Source organism: Martes martes, assembly GCF_963455335.1.
Source record: "Martes martes genome assembly, chromosome: 16".
In the NCBI taxonomy this organism is placed as follows: Eukaryota; Metazoa; Chordata; class Mammalia; order Carnivora; family Mustelidae; genus Martes; species Martes martes.
Window position 1 is genome coordinate 59952218 of NC_137904.1, and position 23792 is coordinate 59976009.

General features: G+C 63.0%; 1 protein-coding gene across 2 annotated transcripts; it reads right to left on the minus strand.

Annotated features, from left to right (window-relative positions):
• Positions 1–298: 298 nt before the first annotated feature.
• On the minus strand, positions 299–17118 carry EVPL (envoplakin; the record flags this gene model as incomplete). 2 transcript variants are annotated; one of them, XM_080826948.1, is made up of 22 exons in its annotated part: positions 299–4000; positions 4728–4820; positions 4930–5040; positions 5149–5232; positions 6304–6454; positions 6815–7008; positions 7136–7274; positions 7368–7546; positions 8649–8821; positions 9090–9187; positions 9361–9515; positions 9708–9854; positions 10305–10430; positions 11855–11950; positions 12134–12241; positions 12339–12500; positions 12628–12666; positions 12871–12996; positions 13774–13900; positions 14001–14155; positions 14489–14588; positions 17021–17118. In XM_080826948.1, the coding sequence occupies 22 exons, from the start codon at positions 17116–17118 to the stop codon at positions 560–562; spliced, it is 6102 nt and encodes a 2033-aa protein (XP_080683074.1). In that variant the 3' UTR covers positions 299–559. The 2 variants fall into 2 exon arrangements, with proteins under 2 accessions (XP_080683074.1, XP_080683073.1); XM_080826947.1 differs by having other exon boundaries at positions 8649–8858; positions 9061–9187.
• Between the last annotated feature and the right edge of the window lie 6674 nt (positions 17119–23792).

A 23792-nucleotide genomic window follows, 5' to 3' on the forward strand; every position in this document is an offset into this window, starting at 1 on the left:
TTCTCCTCAAGGGGTAACCGGGGACTTGCTGGCAAGGGGGAGGTAGACAGAGGGCTGGAAAGCATTCCTGGCCCGAACCGAGAGACCCAGAACAGAGGTGATGGGGAGAGGCTGTTCGTGATCTTCCCATGACCTGGCAACCTACCCTCCCAGGTCCAGGGAGCCGAAGCCCCTGCAAGCACCGTTCCCTTGGCAGGACTGGTTGGCGTGTTCACATCCCACCTGGGAAGGACCCCGAGCCATCTGTCCCTTGTGCTCGTGGCTCAGACAAATCAATTCTGGATTCCCAAATGTGAACTAGACGCTGGGAGAATTCGTTTATTGGAAGCACTGCGGGGGCGGGGAGGGGGGAAGGAAAAACAGCTGTGCTGATCTCGGGGTCTGGGGATGGACTGGGCATCAGAGTTAGGGGAGGGGGCCCAACACCACAAACTTTTGAGTAATAGCACCGCGATCAGACAGAGGGAAGGCCCGCCCCCTTGGGTTGGGCTGCTCTGGGGTAAGGGGTGCCTGCGCCCCCCTCCGCACCACGCGCGCTCCCCATGACTGCTTGGGCCCCTCAGCGCCGGCAGCGCAGCAGCCCGGGCGAGGCGGGGCGGTAGCAGTGGTACCCCTCCAGCGTGGCGGGGAGCAGCAGCAGGCCGCTCAGGGGGTCTCTCCGGCAGCGCCCCATGGCCTCCTTGTAGCTTATCCGCTCCTTGGAGATGGGGTCCGTCAAATCCTTCTCGTAGCTGGCCTCCTCCTGCAGGAGCTGGGCCAGCTCTTCGCTGATCATTCCGGAGAGCACGGCCTGGGGGACAGGGATGCGGCCGGTCCTCTTGGGGTCGATGAGCCCCCCGGTCAGGTGCTGCGCCTGCAAGTGCGGGAGCACGCTCTCCTGCGGCATCCAGCCCTTCTGGATGGCCTCACCCACCGACAGCCTCTTCTTGGTGACGGGATCCTCGATGCCAGTGAAGGCCTTCTGGGCGTTGAGCAGCCTCTGCGTTGAGGAGTTCTCGATCAGCCCCCTCTCCATAGCCTTGTGCACGGAGTAGCGCTCCCGGCTGAGGAGGTCCACGATGCCCCCGGTGGCCGCCTGGGCCTCCAGCAGCTTCTGCCCGGTGATGGGGTCCAGCATGTTCTTGGCCACGGCCGTCTTGATGGTGCATTTGTTGTCTGTGGTTGTGTCATAGATGCCGGCGATGGGGAAGCTGTCATCGGCGAGCCCGAGAGAGACGCTGGGAGAGAAGAAGCCGGGGCCCTGGGGGGCTGGGGAGGCGAGCGGAGACTTGGAGATGATGGAGCCAATGGAGAGCGAGGAGCAGGGCTTAGTCTCCCCGGCCACGAGCAATGCGAACTCGGAGATGGGGAGGTGGCCGTCCTTGTAGAGATGGTACTCCTCCTTGGAGATGCGCCGGCAGCGCAGGGCAGCCTCGATGGAGTACTGCTTCCCGCTCTTGCGGTCCAGGAGCACGGACTCCTCGCCACAGGGGCCCGAGGTGGTGACCTCCTCCCAGTCGCACTCGAGCTCCTGGAGCTGGAGGTACTGGCCTCGGTCGATGACGCCCCTCTTGTAGGCCTCATACGGGGACATGTCCTTGCCGGTCTCAGGTTCGAGGATGGAGATCTTGGTGGAAAGGTTGGTCTCTCGCGTCTGGGTCTCCTGGCTGAGCTCCTCCCTGCTCACCTTGGCGTGGAGGTCCCGGAGGGTCCTCTCCTTCTCGTAGATCTGGTCCTTCTGGCAGAGGATGGCCGCTTCGAGCTGCGAGAGCTCCCGGCCCCGCTGGGCGGCCTTCTGGCGCTCGCTCTCGGTCTTCTGGTTCAGCAGCTCCGCCTCCTCCTGCAGCTGCAGCACTTTCTGCTGCTTCTGCCTCTCCAGCTCTCCCAGCTCCTGCTGCAGCTGCCGGCGCTCCTGGTCCGCCTGGTCCCGGGCCTTGTGGAGCTCAGCCTCCTCCCGGGCCCAGGTCCGCCCCAGCGCCTCCGCCCGGTCCAGCCGCTCCCGGAGGTGCCGCACGTCCTCCTCCCGGCTCTGCCGAGCTGCGCGCTCCCTGTTGAGCGCCTCCCACGCCCGGGACCGCTCGCCCTCCAACACCCGGTCCTTCTCCACCCTGATCACCTCCTTGTAGATGGTCTTCTCCTGCGACTTGGTGGTTTGGAGGACGTCGATCTGGACCTGCAGGTTCTTGCACTCCCGGTGCAGCTCTGTCACCTGGGTCTTCTCCTGGTCCAGGTCCTGCCGCAGGGCCTCCGCGGACTTCTCCAGAGCCGGGTCCTTCTCCAGCTTGACCACCTCCTCCATGATGATCTTCTCTTGCACCACGGGAGGCCGCTTCTCGAGCTCCTGGATCCTCAGGGTCAGCTGCCGCAGCTCCCTCTCGGCGGCCAGCTTCTTGCTCCGGTCCTCGCGGAAGCTGAGCAGGCTCTCCTGCTCCTGCACGGCCGCCCGGAGCTGCTGCACCTCGCGCTCCAGCTGCCGCCGCCGGCCCGCCTCCTCGTCCAGGCTGCGGCTCAGCCGGCTGTGGTCCTCGCGGAGCTTGGGGTCCTTCTGGGTGACCACCACCTCCTGCACCACCACCTTCTCCTCCGGCCGCCTCCTTTCCAGCAGCAGGTACCTGTTCTGCAGCTCGTGGACGGCGTCCTCGGCGGCCCGCCGCTTCTGGGCGGCTTCTCGCACCTCCTGGCGCAGCCGCTCGGCCTCCTTCTCCAGGACCGGGTCCTTCTCGTGGCGCACCACCTCCTTGTTCACCGTCTTGGTCTCCACCTTGGACCGCTCCCGCCGCCACTCGTCGCGCTCCCCCTGCAGCCGGATGAGCTGCTCCTGGGCCCGCCCGCTGCCGTTGACGAGCTCGTTGAGCTGGGCCTTCAGGCGGTCGATCTCCCGCAGCACCTCGGGGCTCCTCTCGTGCTTCACCACCTCCCGGGTCACCTCCTTGTACTCCACCGTGGGCTTCCGGGCCCGGAGCGCGGCCAGGTCGGGCAGCAGCCCCTCCACCTCCTGCTCGGCGCGGCTCCTCCTGCCCGCCGTCTCCTGCAGCTGCGCCCGGAGCCGCGCCTTCTCCCGCTGCGTCTCGGGGGCCACCTGGAAGGTCTCGTGCACGCGCTCCTGGAGCCGCACCTTGGGCTTCTGCTTCTCCGCGGCGCTGCACTTGGCGCGCAGGTCCTCCAGCTCCCGCGCCAGCGCCGCGTCCCTGCTCCTGGCCTCCTCCAGGAGGCGCCTCAGCCTGGACGCCTCCTCGAGGAGGCCCGGGTCCTGCTCCACCGTCTTCACCTCCTTCACGATCACCTTGGGCTCCACGGCGCCGATGGCGCGCTCTAGCTCCCCAATGCGAGCCTGCAGCTTGGCCGCCGCCTCGGCCGCCGCCTTCCTCCGGCCCGCGTCCTCCTCCACCTGCCGCCTCAGGGCCTGGGCTGCCTTGAGCATTTCCAGGTCCTTCTCCACCTTGACCACTTCCTTCACCACGACCTTCTCCTTCACGTTCGGCGCCTTCTGCTCCAGGGCCAGCAGCTCCTTCTTCAGCGCCTCTAGCCGGGCGGAGACGGCGGCGTTCTCCCCGCGCAGCTGCTGGATCTCGCCGCGGAGCTGGGCCGCCTGGCTCTCCAGACCGGGGTCCCTCTCGATCTGGGTGACCTCCTTGGTCAGCAGGTGAGGCTGCATGGCCCTCCTCTTGCTCTCCAGCTGGACGACCTTCTGGGCCACCGCCTCCAGGTCTGCCTGCAGGCCGGCCCGCTTCTTGCCTTCGTCCTCCAGCTGGGACCGCACCCTGGACAGGCTGCTCTCCAGCTGGGGGTCCCGGTAGAACTCCACCACCTCCTTCTCTTCCAGCCTCTCCACGGGCCGCTGTGTCCTCAGCTGCAGCAGCTGGTCCCTCTGCTCCTGCAGCTGCTGCTGCACCCGGGCCACCCGCTTCCTCTCCTCCTCCAGCTGCGACTTCAGGGCCTCTGACTCCCTCCCTGCTCCGGCTGGGCCCGCAGACCCCTGCTGTGCGCCATGGGTCACCTGGATATCCTCACTGAGCTCCTTCTGCAGAGTGAGAGGAAGAAGGGAAGATGGGGGGGGAGGGAAAGGATGAGCCCCATTTCCGCCAGCCCCACCCCACCCTGAGATCAGAGACCCCTCCCTGCTTCCGGAGACTTCCGGTAGGACCCAGGGGCTGGGAGCTGCAGACCCGAGGTGTTTGGATGCAGGATTGAGAGGACCCCTCGGGACCACGATGTTAGGATGCCAGGCAGTGTCTGGGCGGGCTTTGCACTAGAACGTGCGAACAGGACAGCTCTCCTTTCCAGACATTCTCCGCTCTCCTTCCATCTAGGCTCCCGGACATGGGCCCACGCTCCTCTGGGGGAATGCTGGGGTGCTCCTCTGGGTAGAAGAAAGCTGGCAAGTCCCTCAGCCAGACTTGGAGAGTCATAGAGGGCTTCTATCTCCTGGTCCCCCAGGCATGGAGACCTAGGTGGCCGTTGTGGCCAGTTCTACCTAAGGCTGAAGACATGGGGATTTTCTCCTGTCCCCACCAGTGGACTGCCCAGGGGTGAAGCTGTGACCGCCCTGAATGACCTCTCCAGGGCCTGACTCTGAGATGGATACCAGCCTGGAAGAGCTGCTGGGGGGACGATGGGAGGAGGTGGGGAGCTGCTGCCCAGGCCCTGGGGCTTTGGGCTGCAGGGCTAGGAGGAAAGGAAGAGGGGGCCGGGTCAACGAGCAGCCCAGGCTGCCTGGTAAAGGGATGCAGGGGCTGTTGTCGCCGCACCTTCTCCAGCATCTTTCTGGCAAACTCCAGCTGGTGCAGCTGCTGCTGGTGGGCGGCCGCGAGCTCTGTGTAGGCCTTTGTCAGGCTCTTCTCCTAGAGAGGCCGAAGGAAGGTCAGAGGAGGGCAGGGTCCTCTCCAGCCCTAGCAGCTGCAGAGCTGGTGCCGGGGGTACACCAAGCCCCACCGGCCTGTCCCATCTCACCTGCGCCTGGATGCTCTCCTGCAGGGGAGCCACGCGGGCTCTCTTGGGAGCTGACCCTGCCTCGGTGGTCTCCAGGGAGCAGCGGTAGGTGTCTGCCTGCAACTCATAGTCCTGAGCAGGGAGGGAAGGACGACAGGCTCTCGGTCAGTGGCGGCCGCTGCGGGTGGTAGAGCAGGGGACTGGCAGAAGGAGGGAGGGGAGAGGAAGGCACGTGCTCACCTGGAGAGCTGACTGCAGGTCCTGGGAGAGGCGGGACACCATGGCCCTGTCCTGCTCTCGGGCCTGGATCTCCTGTTGCAGCCTCTGCCAGGGAGGAAGTGACAGTCATGGGGGTCAGCAAACAGCACTCACCCAGTCTCCCCTGCAGGGGCCTTGGGTGCCACCAGCGCCCCACAGGGGCGGGAGGTCGCCTGGGAAACTGCCTTTCCAGGCATGATTCCCTCCAGGAATTCTTCCTTCTGTTTTGGCAGAGTCCCTTCCCTCCGCCTAGTGCCCCTCCGACTCAGGTTCCAGAAGGCGGAGGTTCTCACCCAGCGCTGTGCATCACAGCCACCTAGAGGGCCTGTTGAAACACAGATGCAAGGCCCCGTCCCACCCCCAGAGTCTCTGGGCAGATCTGGCTCAGCCCAAGAATTTGCACGTCTAAGTGTCTCGGTGACGCTGGTGCTGCAGGTCCAGGGACCACCCTCTGAGAGCCCCTGCTCTGTCACACTTGTTCTTAAGCCTGGGTGCCCCTTGTATTCACTTGGGGAACTTTGAAAAAAAAAAAAAAAAGTGCTGATGTTCTGGTCCCAGCAAATCCAATTTGATCCGTCTGGGGTGGGGTTCTGGTGCATGGGTGTTTTAAAAGCCCCTGGATGGTTCTACTCAGCAGGCAGGTCTAAGAAAGTCCCAAGCCGCCCTCCTGACATCACCCCCTCACTCTTGCCCCACACACTGTCATCCTCCTGCAGCCCCAGGCCCTTGCCCTCCAGACCTCTCGTCCTGCCCCCACGTGTCCTGCCTCGGGCTCTCTCTCCACCAGAGCACTCGTCAGCCTCATGGCCTGTGGTGCACCGGCCTCCCCCGGCAGACTGGGCTGCTCGTGAGCTGGCCGGACCCGCAGCCTCTGGTTCACGGCCAGTACATAGCCGGGGACTGGCAAGGATGAGGAAAAGGATGCGGTAGGAGCTGGAACCCCCAGGAGCATAGAGCTCGCTGCCCACCTCAGACCGGATGGACACGGCCTTGCCAGGTGGAGCATTGAGGGTGGGGGTGGGGGTTGCTGGTCACCCCAGGGTCTGTGGTCTGAGCTCTGAGGCCTCTTAGAACACTGGCCACTAGGGGGCCACGTGCCCCCCCCAGGTCACCCCCGAGGCAGCCCCAACTCCTCACCTTCTGCGCCTGCAGCTTGTAGGCGATCTGGCTGGGCCCCTCGCCGGGCCGCACCTGGGCGCGCGGCAGGTGCTCCAGCCAGAAGCTCAGGTTGTCCCTGCAGTTCTTGAACTGCTGGTAGGCGAGGCTGACATCCTGCAGCATCTTCTCCCTGCGGGAGGAGGGGGCCCGGAGCGGAGGTGAGCGCTGCCCTGTGCGGACAGGTGAGGGGCGCACGGAGGGGGCTGGGGGGGCGCCTCCCTGCCCGGGATGAGTCAGAGTGACCCAGCGGGCTGATCCCCTCCCTCTGGGCCTGCGTTGGAGCTGGGCGTTCAGGGACGGACCAGACCGTCTCAGCCAGGGAGGTGGGTGGGCTTACCCCGGGAGACGGCTACTGCTGTTACCCCGTTTCAGAGTTGAGGGAACCAGCCTCAGAGAGGCGAAGTCACCAGTCCGAGGTCACACAGCTCAGCGGCAGCAGCTGCTGTGCGCTGTGGGGTGTGCCCCGAGCCCCGATGGCCCAGCCGCTCACCGCAGGTCCAGCTGGTCCCCCACAGTGTGGTAGCGGTCGGTGAGGGCCCTCGCCTGGCGCTGCTGGCGAGGCAGGTCTTGGCAGAACTCGTGGAAGTTGTTCTGCAGGGCTCCGCACGCGTGCTCAGTGGCCTTCAGCTCCCGGTGCAGCCCCAGCACACAGGCCTGCCGTTCCAGCAGCTCCCTCCGCAGGCGCTGGGAGAGGAGGGCACATGACGCCATGCACCCTTGGGGTTCCACGAGTCGCCATGTGACCCCACCCGCCCACGAATGCTTGGTGAGGCCGTGCCCCGTCCCCCCGGGCGGCCACCCGGCCCCTCACCTGCAGCTCGCTGACCCTGTCCTGCAGGGCGCCCGGGCCGGCGGGGATGGGGGCCTCCTGCGCCACGGTGGTCTCAAAGCCTCGGATGACCCTGTCCGCGTCCTGGATCTGGCGCTCCAGCCCCAGGGCAGCTCTGGCTCTGTCTCCAGGGGGTCCAAGGTCAGGTGCTTCCTTAGCCGCACCCCGGCAGGGCCACCCAGCTGTCCGCTTCCCCAGTCCCCAGAGCACTCACTTCTCCCCGTAGAGGTTGCAGAGAACCTGCACGTCGTTGTACTTGTTCTTGACGCTGTTGAGGGCCACGGGCAGGTGTAGGGCAGAGGGGCCCACGGGCCGGGCAGACAGAAATGCCTCACACTCCCGCTGGGCTGCCTCCTTCTCCACTCCCAGGCCCTGCAGCCTCTGGGCTGTGTCCTGGGCAGGGAGGGACAGGGTCAGAGGTCTCCTTCCTGCTGGGTCAACCCGACCCTGCCCATCGGGCCTCAGAGTGTGGTGGGGGCGAGCCTGGGCGCAGGCCCCATACCCGGGGACAGTCCTGGCCCCGAGAGTCCCCACGTGGATGACCGTGGGCCAGTCAACCTGGCCGAGCCCCAGTCTCCTCATCTGAAGAATGATGGGAGGAAGCAGCGTGCCCCCGTGTCGCTGTGCGCTGCACAGAACATCAGTGTCCTGCGCCATCGCCCCAGGTCAGACGGCAAAGCCCGAGCTCTGTCCAAATAGGGTTATTCTGTCCCTCGTCGTCTGCTCATCTGCTCTGAAAGCCATCGTGCCGGCTCTGCCGAGCACAGCGGTCTCACTGGGCCTCCGGGTGGTGTCCATTACTGCCCTCGGCCTCCTTCTGCCCCCGCGCCCCCCCCCACCCCGTCTCCTCCCCACGAGACTCCCTCGGAACCAACGGCAACACCTTCCGCTCATCCCGCCCCGGCCTATGACCCGGGAAACGTCCTCCCCGCTACCCTAGGAGACGGAGGGGACAGCAAGCCGCAGGATGATGGGTGCGGACACGACTGGGAAATTTAGGAACCAAACCCAAACCAAACCACCGGCTGGGAAGGACGGAACCCAAACTGCACCCCCCCGCCCCAGGCGTGGGGAGGGACGGAGAAAGAGTTCTTGGTGATGGCGTTTACACGCGGCTGCCTGGCCAGGGAGGTGCCCCCACCTGCCTCCAGGAGAAATCCCCCGGAAGACACTCAGGCTTCCTTGCGGGCTACAGGGCCTTTACTCTGGGCCCTGCCGCTCTGGAACCTTCCCGGGTCTTAGCGCACCTCGTTCAGGTGAGTTGGGTATTATCGTGTGTCTTTGGTGACAAGGAGACCAAGGCCCAGAGAGGTTAAGTGACTTGCCAACATCACAGAGCTGGTCGGTGAAGGAGCCGGGACTGGAGCCCTGGACGGTCCACTCCCTTCCTTGCCCTGGGTCCCTGCGGCTGCTCTCACACTTGCTTCATCCTTAGTTCACACCCCCCCAGCACGGGACTGCTTCTCATCCCCGCCGTCCTCGCTCACCCACCCACCTTGTGGCTTTGGATGCGGCCCTCCAGGTCCTGCAGTGGTGTCGTGTGGCTCAGCGGGGCTCGGGCCCAGGCCAGCACCTGCTTCTCTATCTGCTTCAGGTCTCCATCTAGCCGGGTCATCTGCGTCAGGAGCTTCTGGGCCCGTGGGTCTGCTGGGGCCGAGCCAGTGGGAGCTGGGGGCATAGGGAGCCGTGAGGGTCTGAGGCCCATCTGCCTGAGGAGCAGCTGTCCCCTGGGTGCCCCCAGAGCGTCCTGTGGGGGGTAGGAAGGGAGAGGGACAGAAGGCAGGGCCTGACCAGGGGAGGGACAATGCTCGGGGCTTGCCGACCCAAGAGTTGGACTCCCCTAGCAGGAGTCCTTAATCCAGGACGACCGCCTGCCCACCGCAAACCCCCCACAGTGGCCAACAAACCCCCCAAGTCCCCAGCCAGCCCTCAGTACCCTGCTGGCCGTTCTGTAAGGGCTGCGTAGCGCTGGCCGCCAGGTGGCTCTGGACTGTGTCCAGTCGCTGCTTCAGGGCCTGCAGCTCTGAGGCCAACCTAGAACAAGAAGGAGATCAGAGAAGGATGTCTCTCCTCGCTCTCTGAGCCCCCCACCCCACCCCAGGAGTCACAGGTCCAGGAGGAGGCCAGGCAATGGCCTCAAGCAGCACAGGAGCTGGTCTGGGCCCACAGCCTGCCTCGGGCCCCTGAGGATCCCCAGGCAGACCCACTTGGAGGCTCTGGTCACGGCTTCAGGGTCCGGAGCCGGGATGCAGAAGCAGGCGGCTGGGGCACGTTTGGTCTCCCCACCTGGGCCCTGAACGACCCAGGTGTGCTGGTCAGTGTTGTCCATCAGCAAATACCGCTCACCCCGCAGCAGCTGCACCTGGGGGACAGGTGGGGAGGGGCTCGTGGAGGCTCAGTGCAGGGAGCAGGGAAGAGATGAAGGCCAAGGTGGGGGTAGGGGTGGGGACAGGCCAGAGGCCGGGCGGGGCTTGGGGAAGGGTGGGGCTGGGGGCCCGGGGCAGGGCGTGGGACTGGAGGGGGCAGGGCTGGGGTGGGGCGGGCGGAGCCGTACTTCTCCTGAGTCCCAGTCGCAGATGCTGTCCACGTGCAGGGGCTGCTGGGGCGGGTTCCTGCGACGCTGCAGAGGTACCACCTGCTGGCTCCGCCGCTGCAGGTCCTCAACGGTCTTTCGTGCGACAGCCAGCTGCTTCTTCTCTGCCTGTGGGGTCCCAGGCTGCCCTTGAGGCCCGCCCCGTGCCACCCCTCCCAGAGCCAGGAGTCCGGTCTTCACAGAGACAGGGTCTCTAAGTCAGGCAAGTCAAAGAAGCCCCTCCAGGGAGCCCAGGATTCCAGAATCTGCTGGTTGGGGGCGGGGGGGGGGCTGCCTAGCATCACTCAGGCCTCTAGAGTGGGGGCGGGGGGTGGCTCAGAGCTCTCCTGGGGGGGTCCCTGTCACATTACAGGTGAGGAAACAGGTCCAGAGCGGGGACGGGCTTGCTGGTAACAGAGCAACCCCCTCTTGCTGGAGCAGACCCCCTTTTCCGGCCCTCCGGGATGGGCTCAGGGCAGAACTAAGCCCCTGGGAAGGGTGAGGCCCAGACCCAGGGGCCAGGCCCAATCCCTGGAGTGGAATGCAGGTGGCCTGGGCAGGGGGAGGGGCCCCTCTCACCTCCAGCTGCTGCAGCAGCTCCGTGGGGGCACCAGGGGGCGCTCCAGGGGCTGGGCTGTACTGGGTGTCCAGGCTGGAGTTCACCTTTTCCAGGGTTTGGCTGACCGAGTCGGCCTCTTCCTGGAACTGAGGTCCTGGACAGTCAGGGGCAGCCCACTGCCCACCGACCCTACAAGCCAGCTAAACGCAAATTGTCCCTGGCCCTGGCACTGTCGGCTTTCCAGGCCGTGGGGCCTTTTCCACTGGATTTCAGGCTCCCTGAACTTGATTTAGTGTTATAAAACACCTTGGCTTTTGTCCTTCCTGCCCAGGGGGAGGCGGGCCCCTCCTGCTCACTCCAGCACCTGCAGTGGTCCTGGCTGGGGCCAGGGGTGGGTGCCAGGGTGTCGGGGCTGGAGTGGGAGCCAGGAGCACGCTCTGAAGCCGGGATCACCCATCCCACAGCTGGGTGATGTGGCAGAACTCCTGTCTGTGGGTGTGATAACGGTATGGTGGTTATGTAGGAAATTTTTTTTAAAAGATTTTATTTATTTATTTGTCAGAAAGAGTGAGCAGAGGCAGACAGAGAGGCAGGCAGAGGCAGACGGAGAAGCAGGCTCCCCACTGAGCAAGGAGCCCGATGTGGGACTCGATCCCAGGACCCTGGGATCATGACTTGAGCCGAAGGCAGCCGCTTAACCAACTGAGCCACCCAGGCGTCCCTGTAGGAAAATATTTTTTAAAAAAGGAAGAAAAAGGGGTGCCTGGGTGGCTCGGTCATTAAGCATCTACCTTTGACTCAGGTCATTATCCCAGGGTCCTGGGATCGAGCCCCGCATCGGGCTCTCTGCTCGGCGGGGAGCCTGCTTCCTCCTCTCTCTCTGCCTGCCTCTCTGCCTACTTGTGATCTCTGTCTGTCAAATAAATAAATAAAATCTTAAAAAAAAAAAAGGAAGAAAAAACCTCTTTGGCTTTTGTCCCTCTCAAAGCATATGTAACATTTTGGGTGGAAATTACCAAATAAATAAATGAATAAGTCCCTGTTGTGCATTCTGTCAATGTTTCTCAACCCTCTTTTCACGATCATCCCTTCTAAGGAGAATGGTGGGACATCTTTTCCTTATTAATCTCGCTATAAAATTGTAACCCTACAGATATGCCGTGTATCTTTCAGGGATGTGTATTGGTGACGTATGCTTAAAAAGAGGAAATTGTTTTCTCCCCGCTTAAGAACCAACCCTCCCGGGGCGCCTGGGTGGCTCAGTGGGTTAAAGCCTCTGCCTTCGGCTCAGGTCATGATCCCAGGGTCCTGGGATCGAGCCCCGCATCGGGCTCTCTGCTCAGCGGGGAGCCTGCTTCCCCCTCTCTCTCTCTGCCTGCTTCTCTGCCTGCTTGTGATCTCTGTCAAATAAATAAAATCTTTAAAAAAAAAAAAAAAAAAAAGAACCAGCCCTCCCCGGAAGCCATATGACCGTGTGGCGTTCTCCAGGCCCCTCTGTGCCCGGCCCGGGGCCCGGCGGCCGCCTGCCACAGCCCTCCTGCCTGGCTCGCGCCCCGGCCCGTGGGCTCACCCGGCGGTAGGCTTCCACGTGCTGCAGCTGGCTCTCCTGGCAGATGCACAGATTCAGAAAGTTCTGCCACTCCATCTTCAGGGCCTCCTGGTGGGTCTGCGGACAGCGGCACCGAGCCCTCGGACCGCGCCCGCCCTGATCCGCACCCCCATCCGCTGCCCAAAACCCAGGCCGCGTCTCCCTCTCTCCCCAGCCTCCCTGGAAAGCCCCCCACCCCCAGCCCCACCGACGGACGGGGCAGGTGTCCCTGGGACAGTGGGCGGGATCTGTCCTTCGCACCTGGATGGGCCCCACAGCCGGGTGGCCCAGCTCCACCATGCGCTCTCCGTCGTCCTCCAGCTGGTTCACGCTCTGCTCCTGGCTCAGCAGCTCGTGCTGCTTGAAGTGCTGGGTAGGCGGGGAGAGTCGGGAGCAGGGGTGAGGAGGGGACAGGTGGAGGAAGCCCCCGTCCCCCCGCCCCCCAGGCCCACTCTCCGCCGCCCACCTCGTACTCCCGCCGCACGCCCTCGGGGTCCGCCAGGAGGTCGCTCCAGTCCTGCTGCAGGATGCTCTGCTGCTGCTGGGCCAGGGCGCTCAGCTGGCGCGTGCAGGCCTGCAGGTGCGTGTACAGGCTGCCCAGGCTCTGCCCGCGCCATGAGGCCGCCTTCTGTGCTCGGGAGGGCAGGGAGGGGAAGGGTAGCGAGGGATGCCGTCAGCCTGAGCCCAGAGACGCTGTGCCCCGCAAGGGTGCAGGCAGGCGGGTCTGCCCCACTCCCAGCCCTTCCCCTGCTCACCAGGAGGTCCCGGTACTGGGTCCTGATGGTAGCTGCATCCTGCCTCGGCCAGTGGGGGGCGGGGGGGGGCACAAAGCAGGCTCTGTGAGAGGCGGGGCACGGGGGAGATGGCAGCCCACACACCCTCCCCCGCCTCGCCCCTGCCCGCATCCCTTGGCCCAGAGGGCCTGCTGGGCCACATCGGCTCTGATGGGGCAAGTCGGGGGAGGGCTTCAGGGCCAGGTGGGGCTGTACTTCACGCACCGGCCCAATGAGGTTCCGGAGCTGCTGCCCGTAGGCCTCGATCTCCTTCTGCAGGATGTTGTGCTCGGCGATCTGCTGCTCCAGCTCCGCCATGCCCGGCCCGTACCGGCCCTCGCAGACTTGCTTCTGCAGGAGAGCCGACCGCTCAGCTCAGCCAGCGGCTAGGCCTGCGCTCGTCCTCCCCGCGTCCCCGTGTGGAGGAGTGGAATCGGTCGTTTGGGCAAAGGGTGGACAGGCCAGCTGAGCGGCCTCGGGGAATGGCAGCCCGCTCGCCCCAGGGGACATGCTTGTTCTCGTGGCCTGGGCTGAGGCCTGAGCATCTTCGTGACTACGGCCCCTGACTCTTACGGGTCCCCAGGACGCAGCACTCAGCCTCTATAACACCTTCCTACTCTTCCCTGCCTCCTGCCCTCCCTGGCCTCAGCACCCCCTGCCTACAAAGCTCTCACTAGCTCTAGGACCCTGTGACACCCTCCTCTGCCCATGCCCTCCCCACTGTCCCTTCATTGTCATCACGGCATCCCTTCTGTTGGGACATCAAAGCACAGTTCCTCACCCAACGTTCAGGGTGCCCATGACCTGGCTTCAACCGCCTGCCCAGAAAATCCCATTTCCCGCCACACCCCAGGCTGGAGCCTCTGTTTCTTCCTCCGGAATGTTCTCTCCTCACCATTTCACCCTAAGCCTAATTAAGCCCTCCCACCTCTCTGAGGCCTCTTCATATGCAGGAAGCCTCCCCTGCCTGCACTGTCTCCTCTGCTCTCTCCCTTCCCAGACCCTCCCACAGGTGCAAGTGCCCCCAACAGGCCCCTTGATGACACACAGCTCGGTTTTGCTGTCTGATGGTGCCAGGTGTGACTTTGAGCTCCTGGAGGTATCTCCGACGCAGGGGACAGCGCTGACCTGTTTCTGCTCCAGCACGCGCACCCAGTCCACCCTGGGCCCCACGTCGGGCGGCAGCACTATCTTCTCATACAGGGCACGGTACTCGGCACACTCCTGGGTCACCCGCTCGTGCAGCTGCTTGATGCTGGCAAGGAGGGGGCCGGCAGGTCAGGGCCGGGCCTGGGGCTCCCCTGGAACCCCAGTGCCTCCGTCCTAGAGCCCTGGCCCCGGCTGCGCCCACTCACTCCTTCTCGATCTCCTCGGCCTGCGGGTGCTTGAGCCGCCGGGCCTTGTCCACGTCCAGGAAGAGGTCCTTCAGCAGCACCTCGGCCTCCTTCAGGCTGCGGCCCACCTCCTGCCGGTGCTGCAGGGCCTGGCTCTGCTCACTGTGCAGCCGGTCCTGTAGGCGGGGGACCACATCCCGCCTGAGCCCCGCCCTGAGCTCCCCAGGCTGCACCGCCGACCTTGGCGCCCGCGCTGGCAGAGGGCCAGGCCCAGGGCACCTGTGGGGGGGTGTGCAGGGACACAGGGGAGACCCACCCCCAAACCCCTCTAAGCCCCCGAGTTGGGAGTCCGACAGAAAAGGAGAGCTGAGGCCTCTCTTCCACCATGTTTGGGGAACGAGCAGGGAAGGATGAGCGTTATCTGTCCCCCTTTAGCTGCCCCCAGCACTCAGGGGCTTTAGTGGGCCTCCCACGCCCCCACGCCCCACCGCTTGCCCCTGAGGCCTTACCTGCTGCAGTCTCTTCTGGGTCTCCAGGATGTCCCTCTCCACCTGGTCAGCATTGGCCTGCATGCGGGAGATGAGGCAGGCCAACTCCTGGGTGGCAGCCCTGGGGTGCCGGTGGGGGAGGACAGAGCCAGCATGGTTGGAAAAGACCCCTCTGTTCCACCTGTGTGGGGTCTCTCGTCTCCCTCTGCCCTGTCCTGCCCTCCAGCTGGTGTCACTGCCTGGGAGGGAGGCGTCTAGGATCCGGGGCGCTCTGGTCTCTCTCTGTAGGGGACTCTGTGAGACACCCGGCCCTGAAGGTGGGGGAGCACTGTCCTCACGTGAGGGTTCAGAAAGTGGGGGTCTCTGGTGTATCTGGCACCATGCAGCGGGCCAACATCACAGTCCTGGCAGTGAGTTCCCAACCCCGCCCAGCTCCCTGCCACTTCCTTGGGAGTGAATCATGGCTCAGCCCCTAATACCCGAGACAGCACGGCTGGGCTTTTGGGAGGGGCAGTTGGACTGGCTGTCTCCCACCTCATCCTCCTCCCACCCCAGGCCTGTCTCCCCATCACCACCCTGGGCTTTGCTTATGCCCAGGCTAACAACCATTTGGAGGGGTTGCACAGCACTGGGGCAGGGGGAGGCTGAGAAATGGTTGGGGTACCCTGACCATGCCCAGATTTGAGGATTAAGCCCCAGATTAGGACCTGACTTGCTCCAGGTCACACAGCAAGGAGCAGAGTATGAGCCTGATCTGACTCCCCAGGGTCCTTTCCATGGGGCACCTGCTGTGTGCCTGAGTTCACTCTCTGGGGCCTAGGGACCCACAGACCTAATAAAACTAGAGTGATCCAAGGCTCATAAGCATAGCACCCTATGAGGTTACAGTCCTGGGGAAGGGGAAGGCTTCCCTGAGCTGGGCCTTGAACTCAGGGTCAAAGGATGAGCCCATCCCAACCCCCAAGACTCACCGCCCACCCCGGCCCAGGCTGAGGGGCAGTGCCAGTAAAGACCCAGTCTGAAAGAACTCTTTGGCCAAACAGCCTGGGTCTGCTCATTCTCTAGCACTACCGCTGTGTGGCCTTGGGCAAGTTACTTAAACTCTCTGTGCCCAAGGTTCCTCACTTGTAAAGTGGGGCTTTGACTGCATCGCAGCGCTACTGCGAGTATTTGGAGAATGAACCCATCTGAGGCATCCAGGACACAGCCTGCCCAGAGTGGGCATCCACACGCGCTGGGTTTATCCCCCTGGAAGGCAGGCACCATGAAGGCAAGGACCTGTCGGTTCTCTGTAAGGTGGCATCCTCAGTGCCTAGAACAATCCTGGCACACGGTACGTGCTCAATAAGTACGTGTTCAACCAGTGGGTTGCACACCAGGGAACCAGTGAGCTGTTTGAGGGGCCGCAGCCGGAGCCAGCCAGGCTGTGTGGACAGACTTGCCGGCTGCCCCCAGCCAGGAGCCTACCTGGGGACGGGGAGCTGTAGGTCCTGACCCCTGGGCGACCTGTCCTCAGGCCAGGCCTCCAGGGAGGGCTGCCCCCACCGGGAGGAGCTCACTCCACCCTGGGCAGGGCCGAGGAGCGCCAGGGAGGACAGGTCACTCCAGCGAGAGTCTTAACTGCTGTCTTTCCTGTCTGCCCAGAAGCCCAGCCTCCGTGTCATCGCCCCCGATCCGATCCCTATCAAGGTAATGAGGCTTTCATCTCTGCTCCCATCTGCCACCTCCACCCTGCAGAGGCCAGCGAGAGGCAAGAACGGGAGGGAAGCAGACAAGCTGTCCGCGGACCATGGGGCGGCCGAGGGCCAGGCTGCGGCCAGCGGGGAGCTGGGGGAGCAGGGGGAGGCTCTGAGGTTGTCCTGGCCTGCGGGCCCTCCGCTTTCCCAGTATCACCCTCTCCTCATACCTACGCGGTACAAGAATCACCCCAACACTGTAACAAAACTCACGGCCGGAGGGGAGAGCCTTCTGACGAAAGCTGCAGCTTGGGCTCTGCAGCACAGGCTCGCCTCCCCGCACCAGCCCCCCACCACCACCTCCCCGCACCAGCCACCCCCCAACCGCCCCGTCTCCCTGCACCAGCCCCCCCCCCACACCCACCCCCGTCTCCTGCACCAGCCCTCCCCCGCCTCCCCGCCTCCACCTCTTGGCCTCAGTCCTTCTGCCCACCCTGGGCCCAGGTTCCAAGGGTCAGCCCAGCCCAAGCGGAGCCTCAAGGGCCAGAGTCACAGACAGGGAGCCAAGCACCCCGGTCTCCCAGCCCCCTGGCCCCACCCCATCCAGTGTGTCTCCTGCAGAGCACCGGTACCCACGGCCCTCAGGCTCCCTGGACAGTGCGCGAGCCCCCCGCCAGCCCTGGCAGGAGGCCAGGGCTGGAACTCCGTCCAGGCTTGGGAGACATTCCACCCCACCACCACCCCCAGACTTTTGGCCTCGGGACACTAAATGCCAGCACTGGGCTGGTCCTGAATTCCGGGCTGCCATCTCCAGGAGGCTAGAGCACCTGGGCCTGGCACCACCCCCGCCCCAGTCCGCTGCCCCAGCCCCGCTCACCGGCTGTGCTTGCTGGGGGAGCCCTTGGGAGAGCCCTTGGCCGGGGAGCCCTTAGGGGACCCCTTCCCCTGGGAGCCTTTGCTCAGACCCTTGAACATGGTCGTAAAGCCAGGTGCCGGCTCCGGCGGGGCTCGGCTGGTGCAGGCAGGTGGCGGGTGGCAGGCGTGTGTCCTCCCTGGCTGCTCAGCTGGGCTCTGGTGAGGTGGGGCGCTCAGGCCCAGGGAAGGCAGTTTCTGGGAGGCCCCTCCCCGCAGGTGAGGCTGCGAGCGAGCGCGCGGGCCGGGCTGCCACGCATGCACCCCCGACTGCCCACACTCGGCTGCTCCTGCACGACCAGTCTGGGAGGAAAGGGCACAGCCCAGAGGGCGGGCCGCCCAAGCCTGCCCGACTCCCAGAGAAGGTTTGGACTTGTTACACCCACACACCCAGAGGGAACCAGTGATCACACCCAGACGGGGAAATAGCCGGCCCGGGAGGGACGGGGCTGCAGACAGACAGGTGCTCACACATGCTCGGGGACGGAGGCCTGGCCTCAGAGCTCGGGCTGGGGGTTAGTAAGCACCTGCAGGCACACAGGGCACCCGGCTCTCAGGCTATCGGGCCCGTCCCCACCCACAGCTCTCACCCCACCCCGGCCTGGGCCGTCTGGCCTCGGCTCTGCCCCCTCCACCACCGCTGTGGGGCAGCCGGGGGCATTCAGCCTGGACAACCGGCACAAGGTCCCTTTTTAAAAGTGGGCACCACACAGTCGACTCGCAGACAACCCTGCGGTCCCACTGCCTGAGCTTCCTGGCTGGCTCAGGGTCACCCTGTCTGTGGCTCTGGGATCCCCCGAAGAGTCTCAGACCAGTTCCCGAGGGGCTGGGATGCCCCCCGCGCCCCTCGCCCCAGGACCCTCAGCATCAGTCTCCAGGTGCTGGTGAGCCTGGGGTCTGGTTGAACCCCCTGGGAACCCGCTGTACTTGGGTCTTCTCCCTGCCTCTCCTCACTCGGTCCCCCAGAAGTGGCCCCGGGTGGCTCTTCTGGAGTCGGATGGGGCGGTGGACAGAGGTGCCGGTTTACTGGCCTCTTCCCGCATGGAGTGCCAGGGAGGCCATGCTGGTAGCTGCCTTCCCTGCTGCGCCCCCCTATTTCCAGGCCCTGCTTTCACCGGCCCCCCTTGAGGAATCCTACAGCTCCAGAGCCACTCCCCGGAACCATTACAGCGCTGATGGAGGGTGGGCAGGACAAGTAGCGAAGGGGAGGGAAGCCGTTGTGCTGGCTTTGGAGCCCGGGGACAACGTGGCAAGCCCCGCTGAGGGCAGAAAACGGAGATGAAGTAGGGATGGATCCCTCCAGCTAGAGAGGGCAGGGGGAGAACCGAGACTGGCCAAACGTCCCAGTGCGACGAAGAGGCTGGAGTCCCTTTTGGCTGAGTCTCAGGGACACGCCACTGAACCTGGTCCTGGAGAGGGGACACAGGAGTCACCCTGTGAGGGGTGGGGGAGAGGCTAGGGGTGCAGCGGGGGAGGGGAGGGTACCAGGGGGCCTTGACGAGTGGCAACAGGGAAGCCGAGTGTCTCCGAAGCTCCGTTCCCAGTTCAGTGTTGTGAGCTGGAGCCAGAGGTGGGAGACCAGGCCCAGAGGCCACCAGCCCCTGCCCCAGCCCCTCCTCCACGTTACTGCTGGGTGACAATTTTCTTTGAACCACTACTTGCAGGCGTGCAATCAACTGTCCTCAGAAAGGGGCCACTGCTTAAACTACTGAGGGAGCCAGGAATCAGCCCCGAACAGGCCGACCTCTCATCTCCCACCACAGAGCTCACGTCCTTATTTTTGAGATTAGATGAGTGGTGGCCACGCCCAGGAGAGCCAAGACAGGAGGCAGGAGGAGGAGGCCCACGGTCCTGCCTCCCCGAGAACTCCGGGCCCCTTCCTGGGAGGTGGTGGTCACTGGCGGAAGGGGGCCCAGAGGGAAAAGATGTCAAGACTCCAGCACCGGGGAGCCTCCCCCAGCTCCCAAAGCTGGACAGGGGAGAGGGAGGGAGACCCCGGGCTGCCACGGCAGGAGGCCAAAGGCAGCCGGGCTGAGGTCTGAAACGGTTGAGCTTTGTCTCCAGTCTGCAGAAGCTCTCCTGGAAATAAATGAGCACCACGGGAGGCTCTCACACGCCCGAGATTAAGGCTAACTGATTCACGGCAAGAAAAACAAGAGCCGAATTCCTGGCGTGACTGTCTAACGCCGAATCAAATCAGCCGCCAGCTCCCCGGACAGGGGCTGACAGGCCGCCGGCAGGAACGGCCTGGTCGTGGAGACACTCCTAGTCAGACGGCAGGACACTGACCCCCCCAAGACCAAGGCTCGGGAGGGACAAAGAGAGAAAAGAGGTAGGGCTTTAAATACGTGAGAAAGACAACGGTCGTTTAGAAGGCTGGGACGGGACAGAGCCTCCGTGGAGACCGGAACCGCCTCACGCAGCAGCCCCAAGGCCTCGGCCACTGGATTTCAAAGACTCAGTGTGAAGGAAGATGTAAAGTATCTCACCAATAATTTTTTATCTTGATTAAAGCCACAATATTTTGGATACACTGTGTTAAATGAAATGTATTTCTTTTTTTTTTTTATTTTTTTTTAAAGATTTTATTTATTTGACAGAGAGAGATCACAAGTAGACAGAGAGAGAGGGAAGCAGGCTCCCCGCCGAGCAGAGAGCCCGATGCGGGACTCGATCCCAGGACCCTGAGATCATAACCCGAGCCGAAGGCAACGGCTTAACCCACTGAGCCACCCAGGCGCCCAATGAAATGTATTTCTAAAAATCAGTTTCAACTGTTGCTTTTTACTTTTTTAAAACGTGGCTACTAGGAAACTGAAAATTACACACGTGGCTTGCATTTGTGGCTCACATTAAGTGAACGTGCAGTTCAAAATCTCTGGGTAACTTCTGAGTCCCCCCAAACTTAACTCTAACAGCCTGATGTTGGCCAGAAGCCTCACCAGCAACAGAAATGGTCGATCAAATACATCTTCTGTGCGATATGTACCATACACTGTATTCTCACAGTGAAGAAAGCTAAAGATGTCACTAAAATGTCATTAAAACGTCACTAAAATCATAAGGAAGAGAAAATATATTTACAGCACTGAACTGTATTTATATTTAAAAAAAAGAAAGAAAAAGAAAAAAAGCCCCAGAGGAGTGGATCTGCACAGCACAAGCCCATGCTTTTCCAGGGCTAACTAGACAACTGTACCGAACAGCCCTGGCCTAGAAGCTGGACAGGGTACAACAACTTCCAGCCTTCCCAGGCCTCGCCCTGCCACATCTCCTCCTTTTGAACCAGGCAGGAAGCCCAGGACTGGCTCCCTGTCCTGCCTCCAGGGCCTCCCCTCGCCTGGCGCTTGCCTTCTCCTCTATGGAGCGAGAAGCTGAGGCCCACTGCTCCGGGGTCTCCCCCCAAGCACTGTGCCAGCTAGGGCTTCTCATCCCCGAGCCCAGGGAGCTGGCAGGTGGGCTGACACAGGCCACTCACAGCTCACGGGGTGGGAGGCCAGAGCAGGCGAGCTGATCGGAACGGAAAGCCACCAAGCTCCCAATTCCGAGGCCGCCACGCAGGCAGGCAGCTGGGAACAGGGTGGCAGCTTGGAGAGTGTGCTAGGGCTTAAGCTACCCACTCTCTCCTCCAGCTCTCGGGGCTCCCGCAGGGGACATTCTTCTTGATGAAGCAGATGGTGGCAGTTCCTGACTTTGCCCTGGGAGCCATAACCTGCCATGCTCCCATATGCTCCCGGATCAGGACAAGCTTTGCCATCTCAGGAAATTACCCTGTTTAAAAAGCTCTGCCACCAGACCCTTGGAGCCAAGCTGGCTGATGACCTCTCCTGCCTCACCCTTCCTTAGCCTGCCGGGGAGCGAAGGTGCCTCCGCCAGCTGGGCCCGGAGAGGACACGGGCTGGTGAGGAAGGGAGCTAGGGCTGACTCGCCCTCTGTCTGCAGGTGCCAAGGGTGGCAGAGCTGTGGCCCCAGAAACCTACAGGGTGGTCTGGAGGAGGCTCTCTTGGCTGTGAGTGCGCCCAATAAGCCTGCTAAAGACAAATGCTGAAGGTCAGCCTGGAGAGAAGCAGAAGGTGACCACGGCTTGCCTAACTAGAGCAGAGCAGGCAGGAAAAGGAGATGGTTATCCCTGTGGGGCCTTTTACAGGAGTATCTAGAGGAAGCACTTCACACCAGCCAAGCAACCAACCCTACCTGCTGGGACATCAGGGTCCCCCATGCTAGACGGCGAGACAGAGGATACAGGGTGACCTCAGCAGTCCCCAGGTCCCAAGCCTGCCTGAGAGGACAAGAAAAAGGCTGTTCCCCTCTAGGAGTGATTCCCTTTCCTTAGCCTTGGGCCACAGCAGCCAGCCCAGTCCAGGTGCGGGACCAGTGCCAGGGCGGCCCATCTCTGGGCCACAGTGCAGCCTGTCGTCGCGTGAGGGACCGCTGCGTTCTGGAAGTCTGCAGCAGCCCGCTCACTGGCGAGCTGCTGGGCCTCCATCTCTCCCAGTTGCCCAAGGGCTCTGGGCCCTCCTGTGAAGTTCGGGTCTGCCGGCCACGGCCAGGCAATCACGGCACTCGTGAGCCCAGCAGCGGGAGGGAGTCACCCCGGCCCTACGGAAGCGGCAGGGGCCGACTTGCCCCGAGCTCCCATCACCGATCTGAGGAAGGAAAGGGTTTATAAAACAGAAAGAACTAATAACAGTCCTCGTAGTGCAGGAGCAACCGTCCTAATTAGTCTTTATGGCCAGGAAATTGGAAACACACAGGGCAGCTCTGCGGACTTGGCTTGTTGTCCTGGTGACGCTGTTTAGACTCCGCGGGGCCCGGCTTGGGGAGGGCGGCAGAGAAGGGCCGCGGGGGGCGCTGAGGGAAGGGAGAAGGCTGGGTGTCAGCAGAAGGGGCCCCTGTGCTCTCAGCTGCCTTGGCCCCAACTTCCCGCACGGCAGCCCCGCCTCCTGGACACTGGGCTGCCACCGTCCCGCCGTCCCTGGGGAGAGCTGCTCACCGTAGGGCAGTCAGGAGAGAGACTTTCCTAGTTCAGTCCTAGCCAGACAGGAGCTCCTCCTGCGAGGCCCCAGGTCCCAGGCATGACAGCGCGGCAGGCCACAGGCCACAGGTGGTACCGGAGGGAGAAGCAGGTGCTCTAGTGCCGTTGGGTGGGGGGCGGTGGGGGGAAGTTGGGGTGAAAGGAGGGAAACTCCTATTTTGTCAAGTGCCTCTTAGGTACTAAGCGAGCCCTTTGCACATTTTCCTTCTCACAATCGGAGAAGCAGATGACCCTCTTTTCCAGGCGAGGACCCCCATGCCCCCTCCATTCCACAGATGAGCCAGAGCTGAGGAACATCACAGGTTCGGGGACCGGTCACCTGCCCGTCGTAACCGCCCTGCCTCTTGCCAGAAGACCCCTGGGAAAAGTTCCGCCTAACAGAAGGGATGTGGTTCTTTCCCCAGCGTGAGGAGTCACTGAACCACAGCCCGAGCGCGAGGACACATACTGCAGTTAGTGGAGGTGAAGAAACCATGTGCCGAAAATGGGGGCCCCAGAGAAGCCAGGCTCCCCCTCCAGCGCCACGGCCCAGGGGAACGCAGGGCCCTGCCTGCTCCCGTCTCCCGCAGGTCTCGACACACCAGCACAGAGCAGCTCGTCACACGGACTGATGGGCTGTCACAATCCTGCCCCCGAGCAAAACAATCCCCAAACCTTAGATCCTGAGATCCCAGTCCCTTAATAGCTGGAAAAGGTCAGACAAAAGGTTCTCACGAGTACTCCGTACCCCGTCAGCCTTCGTCATCTGAGATCTCATCTGACTTACACCAGCTAATGACACCGCAGGGCTGCCCTGCACCCGGGGTGGGGGGAGGGGGGTGCTCGCCCCTCACGCAGCCCCGCCCGCGCCCCGCCTCTGACAGCCCGCAGACCAGCAGGCTGGATTCTTCCAGCGGCTGCTGTCAGGATTGCAGGCAGCCTCCTCTCCATCTCTCTGCTTCGGAACATCGATACATTTTACAGCTCAACCTGGTTTCCGTCTCTTCTGTAGCAACAGCTGTCTTAACAATAAAATTAGAACCAACACATATTTTTGCTATCTTTGGGCGTTTTCCTAGACCTCTGAAGGGTCCAAGCTTGTGAAGGCTGGACAGCACCGTGTTTAGAATTCTGTCATCGGCGAGCTCTGGGTATTAATGATGCCGGGGGTGCCAAATCAGCCCTCCCACAGCAAGGACAGTGACCAGGCAGAGCGCAGCCCCTACCCCGGCAGTCCCCAGAGTCAAGTGTCTCCCCTAGAGGAGGGGGTGAGGCCATCCCCCAGTGGGAGGAGAGAGGGAGATCAGGATGATCTCCAGCCATGGTGGGAGGAGGGACACACTGCCACCACAGGCTGTCACCGCCCGGCCATGAAAGGCTCAGGTTGCCCCCAAAGAAAGGAGATGGTACCAAGCCTGGCAGTGTTTCATTTCCAACAGGAGACTCCAAGTTCTCAGCGTAAAGTAAAATCAGAGAGACAGTACCCCGAAACAGCACCCACAGAAAGAAGAAAACACCCGGGAAACTGAGCGGTCAGGGCCCCTCGGGCCCCGGCTGCCTCAACACTCTGTTCTTCCAAACAGAACCAACCAGGTTAGAGGCCACAAACCTGGCCAAATGATGTCTTTCAATCTGATGTGCAGCATGCTCTCCCGGTAACTAAAGGTAGTTTTTCACCACTCGTGTTTCTGCAGCTCAAGACCACCACTCAACAGACAAGAAA